General features: G+C 37.7%; 2 protein-coding genes across 4 annotated transcripts in view; one reads left to right on the forward strand and one right to left on the reverse strand.

Moving 5' to 3' along the window:
* The window catches only part of LOC136253055 (long-chain-fatty-acid--CoA ligase ACSBG2-like), a 193,263-nt gene that overhangs the window by 54,433 nt on the left and 126,448 nt on the right, over positions 1–12,382 (forward strand). The gene's annotated exons all lie outside the window — the stretch shown is intronic.
* The window catches only part of LOC136253058 (uncharacterized), a 107,214-nt gene that overhangs the window by 20,650 nt on the left and 74,182 nt on the right, over positions 1–12,382 (reverse strand). For both annotated transcript variants that reach the window (XR_010699925.1, XM_066045648.1), the window contains exons 7-8: positions 7,591–7,695; positions 1,098–1,196 (exon numbers count right to left, since the gene is read on the reverse strand). Coding sequence is in view for 1 of the 2 variants with exons in the window: in XM_066045648.1 (XP_065901720.1) it covers positions 1,098–1,196; positions 7,591–7,695 (204 nt within the window). In the remaining variant the exon portion in view is untranslated. The remainder of the gene's footprint in view (positions 1–1,097; positions 1,197–7,590; positions 7,696–12,382) is intronic.

Here is a 12,382-nt window from a genome sequence, read left to right on the forward strand (position 1 = left end):
ATGATTCTTCGATGTGATAATAGCACTACTAATAAAGAGAAACAGTAAGGAGAGGGATTATATAGGTTGGAGTGGCGTGTTGCTACTTTTGTACACCTCGAAACAGTGACCTCGAGCTTGTATACCCATGTGCACTTGCTCAAATGCTGGAAAACCTTACTTAGTGATAATCACTTCAATTATAAACATGTTAGTGATATTTATTGTATTATTATAAATAGTGCTAGCCTGTAAATTAGTGAAATTTCACCTTTGGCTTTACTTAGACCAATTTTCGTACTTTAAAGTTATATAATGGATTTGTGGTTGCTCTTGTGTAAACAACAACTTCATAATCTAATTCCTTGTTCTATAGAAAGTAAATTGATAGATTGTTTTATAGGATTATATGGTATGGTGTGTAAGTTATAGCAGCTTAGAAACAGTAGATTGGAGCCTCTACAAATTTGGCAGTGAGTGGGTTAAGTAGGGCTACTATTGAAGTGCTGCATTAACAAAATAAATATGGTAATAGTTTATAAACCAGCAATGTATTGAAAAGAAATTTACAGGATTGCAAATTATGTATAACCATATACAAAATATGTCAATAATTTGTGGCTTTGCCCAGCACATTGAACATTTATTTAAGCAATTTGCAAATACAATAAACAGCAATACTGCAACACTCCTGACACCCACCAAAACCAATAATATCAAAGAGAGTGAACATGTACATGTGTTCACTATCAGTAGTTTTGCACACCTGAGTTGTCCACACTAAATGTATAGGATATTTTATAAAGCCTCAATCCCATCACTCGCTAGTTCTTACCCATACAAAGCACTTTATTGAACTTAGAGGACTTTTAAGCATTCCTAAATAGTTTGGTAGCTGGCCCATGTAACAATTAAAGTTATTTAGGGGCTGGGTGAGCATGACTATAGTGTAGTATAAACTAGTGTATGGGTCACATGATCCTTCATACCACACCACACCTCTACTACACTACACACTAACACACTGGTAGGATAGTTGTGTCTTACTACATTGAATTGTGTTTCTTACTAGTAACACTAACACTTCAACTTATCTCATCACACACATACTAACTAACCTTATCAAGTGCATTCACATCTGCTCCTAATCTGATCAGTGTTTCTATTGCTTGAACTTGTCCTGACCAAGCAGCATCATGTAAAGCAGTCCTTTCCAACTGTAATAATATACAAGTAACATGGTATGACTTCATCCATTATAACACACCATATTTGGATCATTCAACTAACCAAGTATATGTGTGAACAACAGAACAACTTCAACATAATCTATAGAAAAGTTTCTTAATTCTCTGTGGCTGAATGATATTATGATCTTTTAGACATACTATTTAGATGTGGTTAAACATTGTGGCATTTAGTGTGGTAACTATTCACATTCGACCATGCACTACTCAAAAACAATGTTTTAGCTCATACAGTAATCATACAGTACGATAGTAACTGTATAGTAGGGACCACAAAGGAGTAGGCATGGCCCACAAAATAACATCACCCCCAAACCATGCAGCCTAAATTTTCCCTGATAACGATGAGGCAGTATTGGTGAGGTAAAATTAATCCCAAACAAGCCTTCAGATCTACCCAAAACACTTTTAACAAGTTGCTACGGAATTTAAAAAAGTTTTATTCGTAGGAATTTTCGACTGACTGACTAATGCCTTCAGACAAGTGTAACTCGATAATGGCTAAGGCTACAGACTTGATTTTTTCACTGTTCGACGTCGCTTTGGCCCAACAGGTGCCTTTTGGCATACCACAGTACATACAATGCATTCTTCATGGGCTTACCAGTGTCCTCCTTTGTGTCCCTTTCATCTTTGCTGACAGGGAATGGTATCGATTTGGCAATAGCATGTGATGGCTTCCCTTCGAAACGGAAATTGTCCGTATTTTTTCATAGTGGCTATTTTGATTGCAGATGTGCTTTTCAAATAGTTCTTGATTTGTATTGCTGTGTAATGGGTTGAACATAGCTGACAGCGAAGCGTAATGGATACTTCACTTTTCAGACGATAATTAATAAAATTGGGGCATTTCTTTGGTATGCGTGGATTGTAGAGGTGCTTTCTGAACAGGTCTAGATTCGAAATGCCATGTAACGGGTTGAACATGCATAGCTGACAATGAAGCATAATTGATACTTCACTTTTCAGACGATAATTTATATAGCTGGGGCGTGCGGCGCCATTTCAGATCCGGTATGAGTGGGTTCACCAGTCATAATAAAATTATTTACAAATAAAGTTGACAAACAAGTACACGAAAAAAATTGGAATTTTCAACTAGACTAGGGACCACATAGCACATTGATAAAAAGTACTGAAACAAGTTGGAGTAGTCCATGATATTAAATCACAGTAAGACAATAAGTAGTGTTGTAGCTATCCCTACTGTGAATTTCCGTTATGGTATCTTGAACACAGTAGGGATATAACACTTCTTATTGTTTTACTGCATGGACTACTCCAACTTGTTTCAGTACTTCTTATTGATATGCCATGGTCCTTACTCTTCTTGAAAATTTCAAATTTTTCATGTACTTTTTAAATATGAATTGTGGCACTACTCAAGTCTGGCTACTGTTGAAGATGTTTCATTAAAAAATTAAATATAGTAATAGTTTATAAACCGGCAATGTAAATTTATCAGAAGTGCAAACATCATTATGTATAATTGTATACAGAATATTAAGTCTGTCAATATTTAGTTGCTTAATTTTCCTATCACCTTGAACAATTATTTAAGCCTGACACCTACCAAAACCAATAATATCAAAGAGTGTGAACATGTACACATGTTCACTATCAATAGTTTTATAACATGTGTTATTATGTTTACACATCCACACTAAATGTATGGGATATGTTTAAAGCCTCATCACTCTTTAGTTACTTGTTCTTATTCATATAATACACTGTATTGACAAACAGTTCTGGCATTACCATCACTCCATAATGGTTTGACAGCTGGCCTATGTAACAAAAGTTATTTAGAGACATGAACTGACTATAGTGTAGTATATAAACTTAATAAACTGTAGTGAACTGTTAACTAAACTATTTTCACATTGTTATGGTGATTAATGTTTAGTTACGCTACCACTCACCTACTTATGTGGTCTGTTCCTCAGATCTTCATTCTTCACCTCCAGCAATCCATTGATTGAGGAGGGGGTTTGGTAAGTGCTAGGGGCCTCATCTGCCATGGTATATGGCCTACGCAAGGTTATGTAATTCCAGCAGGGCCAAAGTAGGAAGTACTTTTGGATTATTGATGCTTGGGTAATGAAAGAGTTTAGAGCAGAGAAGCGTCTCTGTCCTAAACTCTTTACAATAGAGGCAAACGGGAGAACCTAGTGGATAAGGCAGATATCCTAACTGAGGCCCCTTGCTGTCTCAGACTCCTCTAAGGAGAATGGACGAACTGCTTATAGCAGCGGTAGGTGATGTGTTGACCTGCGGGTCACCACTAATTTGTGTCACATGGCTTTAGCCAGACTGTGACAGCATCAACACCTGTGCGCAGGTGATACAATGGTCAGGGCGTGACCGTTGTTCTCAGAGTTGTCAATATCCACTGTTGAGAGTGGCACCGTCTTAAATAGCATGAACACTTGATAATAGCACTGTGGTTCCTCTATGGTGGTTAGCTGGTTGGTACTCTATAGCTGGGTCATGTTTGATAGTGTTCATGACAGAAAGTGTCTTCTGGCAGATGGGAGAGTGTCTCCTGATAGTGATCTGGATGGGAGAGCGTCTCCGGCTAGCAATCCAATTGGGAGAGCATCTCTAGTTAGCGATTTGAATGGGAGAGTGTCTCCTAATACTGATTTGGATGGGAGAGCATCTTCAGCTAGTGATCTGGTTGAGAGAGCGTCTCTAGTTAGCAATTTGGATGGGGAGACATCTCCTGATACTGATCTGGGTGGGAGAGGCAAGCAGCTGTTAGCAACCTGGTTTCCTGATGACACTCTGAACTAGAGGGCCTGTCTGTGACTGCAGGCAGGATAAAAGAGCATCTCTCCTGACAAAAATTTAAACTGCGAGCATCCCTCAATAGCAATCTCTACTTGTGGTAGCAGCTGGCACGGTGAAGGAATCCAGTCAGACCTGCAGCTGAAGAACTCACAACAAAATGCATATAATAGCAAATAGTCTTTCATGTAAATGTTTCTGAGTAATTGAATGCAGGCACAGTGAAGTACAGAGTACAACAACATTATGTGTCTACTTGCTCCACTGCTTACACTACAAATGTACATAAGTACCACTATTGACAGTGGAATACCAACTAGAATTGTTATCTGCTGGCATACAGTGCCAATTAACATAGAGCACCTGCTTATAGTGAAGTTTGTGAACTGTTCAGTGGGTAGGGACAGGGTGGGGAGATTTCTTACAACAGGTATGAATTACTGCTAATGTGTTCTGCTCACGATGCTGCGCATGCGTTGTTCTTATTAGAGCCCACTGTTGCATGCTAATATTTTGGATACTTGCATGGCCTACGCTTCACAACATTAACTGTGTTTAATAACTTAAACTTTATTTAATGTTTAGTTATGCTACCACTCACCTACTTATGTGGTCTGTTCCTCAGATCTTCATTCTTCACCTCCAGCAATCCATTGATTGAGGAGGGGGGTTTGGTAAGTGCTAGGGGCCTCATCTGCCATGGTATATGGCCTACGCAAGGTTATGTAATTCCAGCGGGGCCAAAGTAGGAAGTACTTTTGGATTATTGATGCTTGGGTAATGAAAGAGTTTAGAGCAGAGAAGCGTCTCTGTCCTAAACTCTTTACAATAGAGGCCATAGGTAGGTCACAATATATATTATATATATATATATATATATATTGTGATCTACCCCCCAAGCATCAAGGTTATTTATTTAATTTAGACCATGCAATGTGCAGAAATTTGATGGTGACAACATCTAGTAATATGCACGATAAGCTATGCTTGCAACATGCAGAAGATGATGCGCAAACCGAGCCATGGTAACATACGAAACAAGCAGTGGAAGTGACATACGTTGGTATACAAACAAGCAATGGTGATGACATACATACCAAGCAAATGTGACAATATAAATATTAGGAAGACATAACACACAAGCAAACTAACATGCAACTAACAACACAATGGTGTGTCCCATGCCAATTGCCTAGCAAAATTGTGGAGCACATCCTAACCATAGAACTACAGATATATAACGAAGACACTGTATCATGTACACATTGGAACAAGCACCATGTTTTGAAATGATTCCTATTGCAATTGTATAGGTTGAAGTTCCCTTTAATAACAATAAAATGGACTTTTCTTTGTGACTATTATAAGACTCAAGGGTATGGTGTGCAAGAAGCCGACACAACACGGTGAAACTGCTATGCAAAGTTCTAATATGCACCTGGCTGCTTTTCTGCATACAATTTATGATTACCGTATTTTTTTTTTTTTTGGTACCAAGTTACCTTCATACCACCATTAATTAATGCAGTCACCTTCTAAGGCTGGTGACTAGCTATATATACATGTATGTAGCTAGTTTGCTGATACTTCATTGTATTCTGCATTCTCTAGTTGACTATCCAAGCCCTGCTGATGCTGACTACAAGCCAATAAGCAGCAATGAAGAAACCAATATAGTATGCTGTAGAATACAGAAGTCTATTAATGCATTTAATACACATCTGTGGTTGCATTATTTATTTATTTATTTTAAATTTAATTGCGAATTTTTTGACTTCAAAAGCACAATTAATGTCACTGAATTCAGGTACTTAGTCGTTTCTTTTTTTTTTTTTTTGGAAGTAGCATCAGTGATTGGTGGCTACACTGTATCTATGTATGAGCTCACTACTAAGCTCACCAGTACAAAGCAACTCTTATTATTTCACACATTACTAGAGGTGTACCGATAGAGAAATTTCTGAACTGATCCAATATAAAGTGATATACTGAGTCAGAACACCGACACCGACACAATATAATAAAGTGTAGCTATACATTTAGATTAGAAGAAACTGGGAAACTTTAACTTGCATAAGATATACTTAGTAAGCAGTTCCAAGTGCTAACAATCACTGACAATGCTTGATTGCCTGTGGTGGTGTGGCCTCAATTAACAGCCCAGACAGTGAGGCACCCACAAAAATTTTTTTTTAATGCATGCTCCCACCAAGATGAGTCCCCATTAGCTACTCCGTATTTTAATGGTTTGTAATGATGGCTGGTTATTTCAAGCTGTGTTTCTAGTTTATTCATCCCATGGCTGCTTTTTTTTATAGCTCTCCACTATGATCATTTGTTGTATGGTTGGTAAGTATTGTAACAATGAATGTTTGTCAAGCGCGTATTTCTATGGCTTCTCGTAGTATATGCACTTCTTTTCAAGGATATAGAAAAACGACTATTTCCTCAGCCTTGTTTGCTGTATAACAGAGGGTAAAATGTGGCTTTACCATGGCAAAGACTATTTCGATATATCATATCGGTTTTGGTGGTTATATTGAGACCAACCGATATTGGCAGAAATCTCCATATTGGCCACTGATACGATATGAATCGGTACATCCCTACTCATTACATGCATATATATATATACAGGGTGTGTGGGAACAGTGTGTAAGCTTATACTAGTACACCAATTGGTGTTATAGTGTTGCTTACCCGATGCAGCATCTCGTCTGAGGCCATTTCGCGATAGTTGGGGTGTTCAAGTTCCCTCTCGAAGATTCTGATTGATGCCCGCCACACTATCTCCCTACATTTTGTGTGGATTAGGTGGCGTCCGATGAACTGGCTATGGCACGAGGTGGAGCTGTAGTCACTGATGTTAGCGACGAGTCCAGCAGCGATGGAGCTGTCCTAGGTGACAGTGATACCGTGCGTGGGCCGAGGCAAGTGACCCAGTTCTAGAGACGACCCTGACGGTAGCCACTAGTATTGTAATGTCACATCCTGTCGCGTTGCTGTCTTGCCCGGAACACCTGTTCCTTGAGGCGGTCCTTCCCCCAGCGTGACAAAGCCGGCTCCTCGCCTGCTCAATCCAGCAGTCGAGCTTCCCAAGGACGACAACCCTCTCCTTCCTCAGCAGGCGAGAACAACGAGTACCCATCTTGAAGACTCAAAGCCACTGCAACTGGCGAGATTTCTTACAACAGGTATAAATTACTGCCAATGTGTTCTGCTCACGATGCTGCGCATGCGTTGTTCTTATTAGAGCCCACTGTTGCATGCTAATATTTTGGATACTTGCATGGCCTACGCTTCACAACATTAACTGTGTTTAATAACTTAAACTTTATTTAAATTTACAGTGCTTAGACTTTAACACCTCTAATTCTATAATGCACTTAAAAGTTCATTGCAACTTGTTTCATCACATGAATTTACAAATTTATTTCCCAATTATGTTAAAATATCTAAAACCATCATTGTTCCATCACCTATACTACTGGTAAACATCACACATTCACTACATGTACAACCCTCACTACTACTATCAGTCACACACTGACACTACACCATAAAATGTACTAACCCAGTCAGTAGTGTTCACATCAATGTATCTGGTGTGTATTAATCTCTCCACAGTAACAACATCACCGGCTTCAGCTGCTGTTAGTAGTTGATCACATTCTGACTTCTGTAATAATAACAACATGACAACACAAACATCAAAAAGCTCACATGACAACAAGCACTACACATATAATATTTTCTGTGTACATTTCATTAAAGTAGTAGTATGGAAATCCACTAGAACTGATACCAACAAAAACCAATTATAGCTGCTAGTGTAAGAATGATATTGAATTTTACAGCCTAGTAGGAGACATACAACAAAGATTACTGAAGCAAGGGAGATCATCACCCGATGTGTAATTTTAATCCTGATTTTAGTCTCTATATACACTAGCAATGTCTAATATAGGGATTAAGTTTACATATCCCCTCGTTTCAGCACTTTGTAATGATCCCTGCTAGCTTGTAAAATTTTCATACATGTCAGCTAACTTCTGTAACTTATTATTAATCACTACTGAACTGTGCCATCAAAGATAAGTATGGCATAATTATGATTTATTACAAGTACAGAAAAAATTGGAATTTTCAACTAAAGTAGGGACCATAGCACATCGATAAAAAGTATGGAAATAAACTGGAGTAGTCCACGATATTAAATTACAGTAAAACAATAAAAAGTGTTATATCCCTACTGTGCATTTCCATTATGGTATCTTGAGCACAGTAGGAACATAACACTTCTTACTGTTTACTGTGATGTAATATCATGCACTACTCCAGCTTGTTTCTGTGCTTTTTATCAATGTACCATGGTCCCTACTCTAGTTGAAAATTCCTATTTTTTGTGTACTCTTGTTTGTTAAATTTTCTGTAAAATGAAATTACTATGACTATGACTGATGAATCCATGCATTCTGCATCAAAAGAAATGGTGCCACATGCCCCAGCTACCAATTATCACCTGAAAATGGATGTATCCACAATGCTTTGTTGTCACCTATGTTCAATCCGTTACACAGCATTAGTGCTGGGAGGTATTGAAAAATAGCAAACGGTATACCTTCCATAAAAAGTATCACGGTATTACTAAATATCATGGTATTAATGTAAAAGCCATTGGTATTAAAGTAACTGCCATTTAACTCAACAAAAGTACCAAATACCCATGGTAGGTCAGCAAACCTCAGGTACAAATTACCACAAACAAAGTTGTTTACATATTTTGGTTAGTTGACTATATCAGCACCTGCCTACAAATATTGTCACATGTCTGGTTACCTTCTAAAGGGCAATCATAAACAGTGGAAATGGAAACTGGAAACATGGAAAACAGAAAAGGTCAAATTGCCATACAAATGTACCCTAGAGTAAAACCCTTGTTTAGTGGCCACCTCTTAAAGACCACCTTCTTATATAGACCACCTCTGTACAAAGACCACACTGTAATTAGATCTCAAGGGTGGTTAAGGACCACTACGTGGTCACCTTGGATAAAGACTACCTCATATAGCTTCAAACATATATTTTATGACTCATATTAATGTCATCTCTTTGCCCACACTTCACTCAAATCATATACCATCATCACTTAGTTCGTACCAGCATAGATAATACTATGGTACCAGAATGTGTCATACTAAAATATTCCACACAAGTGACCCCAATGTAGCTAGTACACTACAACCTACTGAATCAACGAAGATCCTAGTCTTTTTAGTTGTTTTGATAAAGTGGTCTGACATAGGATGTTTGGAATCTAGCTATCATTGCAATGTGAAGAGATGGTCTTTGTAAACAGGTGATATTTATAAAAGGTGACCTTAGCCATCTTTGAGAACTAATTATAATGTGGTCTTTGTACAGAGGTGGTCTTTATAAGAAGGTGGCCATTAAGACGTGGACACTAAACAGAGGTTTTACTCTAGGGTACTTTTTATTTTATGATTTTGACCATTTCCGTTTTCCATTTCCACTTTCCATTTCCGGTTTCCATTTCCACTGTTTCCAATTGCACCCTTCTAAATATGCAAGCCCACAAAGAGGCCATAGTGCTCAGACGGTATGGTAGTATTAAAAAAAACAGGCGGCATCGAAACTGGTATGACTTAAATATCACAGATTACTAACAATACTGGTATATCGCCCACTCTACAAAGCATTAAGAATAATAAATGTTTGGAAACACCTCTGCAATCAAAGTAGCCGCTATAAAAATATGGATGATTTCTGTAACAAAGGGAAGCCATCATGTGCTACAGCCAAATCAAAACCTTTTGCTGTCAGCCTGCAAGATGAATGGAACACAAAGAGAACACTTGTACAGTAAATCCATGAAAAATGCATTATATATTTTGCGGTATGCCAAATGGTACCTCTGGCTGAAACAATGTCGAACAGTGAAAAAATCAAGCCTGTAGTCTTAGCTGTTATTGAGTTACACTTGTCTGAAGGCATTGGTCAGTCAGTCATTCTAGCAGTCAGTCAGTCAGTCGGTAAAAAAAAATTGTTTCATAATTATAATAAAAAATTGTAGCAACTTGTTGAAATTATTTCTGGTCAATCTGAAGGCATTTCTGGACTTAGTTTTACCTAACCAATACTACGTATTTCATCATCATCAGGGAACAGTGAGGCTGGTTTTGAGTGATGTTTGTCATGGACCACTTCTACAACTGTGTGGTCTGTACTTTGCAGTACTATCGTACTGTATTATTTAAATTCACAACAATCATTCCTCCACGTTGGGGTATAAAAACACATAACCAGTACAGTTACAATTGCAACACAATAATACACCACATGTGACTGAATTTTGGAAAAAAACATTCCAAATCGCATAATAGAAATTTTGAGATAAACGGTTGTAAAGAATTCAAGTCAGCAAAGATCATCAAGGATGGCAAGCATGTGTATGAAATTTACAGAAGATGTGCATCAATCTGTTACCTTTCAAAATACTTTCTGAATCAGTACTTGTAGCACTGCTTGTAGAATTTCCCACCAAGTTAGATAGAAAACCCAAGCTGTTGCATGGACGAGTGAAGCAGTATCATGACTATTACAAAGGGGAGGAGGGTAAGGGATGGTAGGGTGGGTAAAAGAAAGATTTCAAAATGGAGGCAGACCACGATTGAAGTCTATACATGAGATTACAGGGCTGTGCTGGCATCTTATTGGCTGATAAGCAGCAAAATCAACAGAAAATCATTTGGCCAACATTATCAGGCCATCCACCAGTAAACCACTGATTCTTGCCAAGCCAGGCCCTTCACAAGGTCTGAAACCACCATTTGAGTTCTCTATACCACCCAGAAAAGATGTCTGTTAAAATCACCCTCGAGTAGTTTGAATAGTAGCAAGGGACAAATCTAGTAGTATGATTATAGTGTATCTATCCACTGGTGGTGTCAGTTTGATTTGCCTGATGTGCAATTTGGAACATAAAATCTGGTCACATATTATATTATGTGTGGAAGGATCAAAGTGCCACCACTACTGTATTTCAAAACAGTATCAATTAACTGCACAATTGTACTGTATGAGCTATACAGTACAGGTTATGCAGTTAATACAGTGAACAATCGAGCAAGTACAATACACTTGGGCAAACACAGTATACATGTAGTTATGCAGAAAATTTGTGTAAGGAATGTTACAAAAACAATCCCATTCAGACAGCATGATTGATCACACGTGTGACATTGTAAATCACTAAAACTAGCCAAACTGGTTCTACCAGCTTGTTCAACAACTAGAAAAGTATTACATGAACACTCACTGATAGCCTGATTGCCAAAAGTCAAAAGTAACAATCCCACACAGACAGCATAAAGGATCACATGCGTGACTCTGTAAAATGCTAAAACTAGCCAAACTATAATTCTACCAGTTCATTCTATGGCTACAAATAGATTACATGACAACTTATTGATAGTGTCACCAGAAGTGATTCGGGTACTCAAGCCAATTGCTCCAAGCAAGACAACCAGGAAGTACAATATAATGCTTAAAACACTGCCTATACTTGTGTGTAAGCAAAATACAACACTCAGGGGTGTCTCAAGGCAAATACATCATTTGACTTCACCTCATTACCACTGTATTAGCCTCTCGATATCTTCTCATGTTGTATTATCTGTACACATGTGTGGCAGTGCTTTAACTATAACATACAAAAACAACAATAACACAAACACAGTAAAAGCACATGAAATATTAGTTAAAATTTACAAAGTGTAACTTAAAAGTTTGACAGTTGTTTCCTTAAGAACATTTGATAATGAATTCCACCAATGGGTGGCCTGGTAGTGACATACAAATAATTATATTAGGCTACAAATTGTATGACTAAATGCACACCCCAGATACCAGCAAGCAAAGTGTATGGCTATTTCAAACTACTATTACATTCAGCTTTTTTCTGCTCATTAACAGCCTTACATATGGAGGACAATATGCAACAGCTTGTCTGCATAATACACTCACTTCAACTGTAACAAATGGGCATTGCACAAAAATTATTGATGAGTTTGCTATCATTGTACCTACCACTGATAACAAAACCACAGAAGTCATTGTTTGTACAACTTCATAATTATGTGCTAAAAATAAGAAGACAAATTGAAATCCTTGATGCAAAATTGTGTCTTTTACAGTTTGCTAAAATAAATGTGTTGGGCTGACTAACATCTAGCTGCAAAAAATCAAGCCGGTAATAATTTATCCATTGTTGAGTAGTATAGGTTTCAGTAATGGTACAACAGGAATTTTGATGAAATAGTAAATTTGTTAGCTTGTAGTTCATA

This window comes from Dysidea avara, chromosome 4 (genome assembly GCF_963678975.1).
Source record: "Dysidea avara chromosome 4, odDysAvar1.4, whole genome shotgun sequence".
Taxonomy (NCBI): domain Eukaryota; kingdom Metazoa; phylum Porifera; class Demospongiae; order Dictyoceratida; family Dysideidae; genus Dysidea; species Dysidea avara.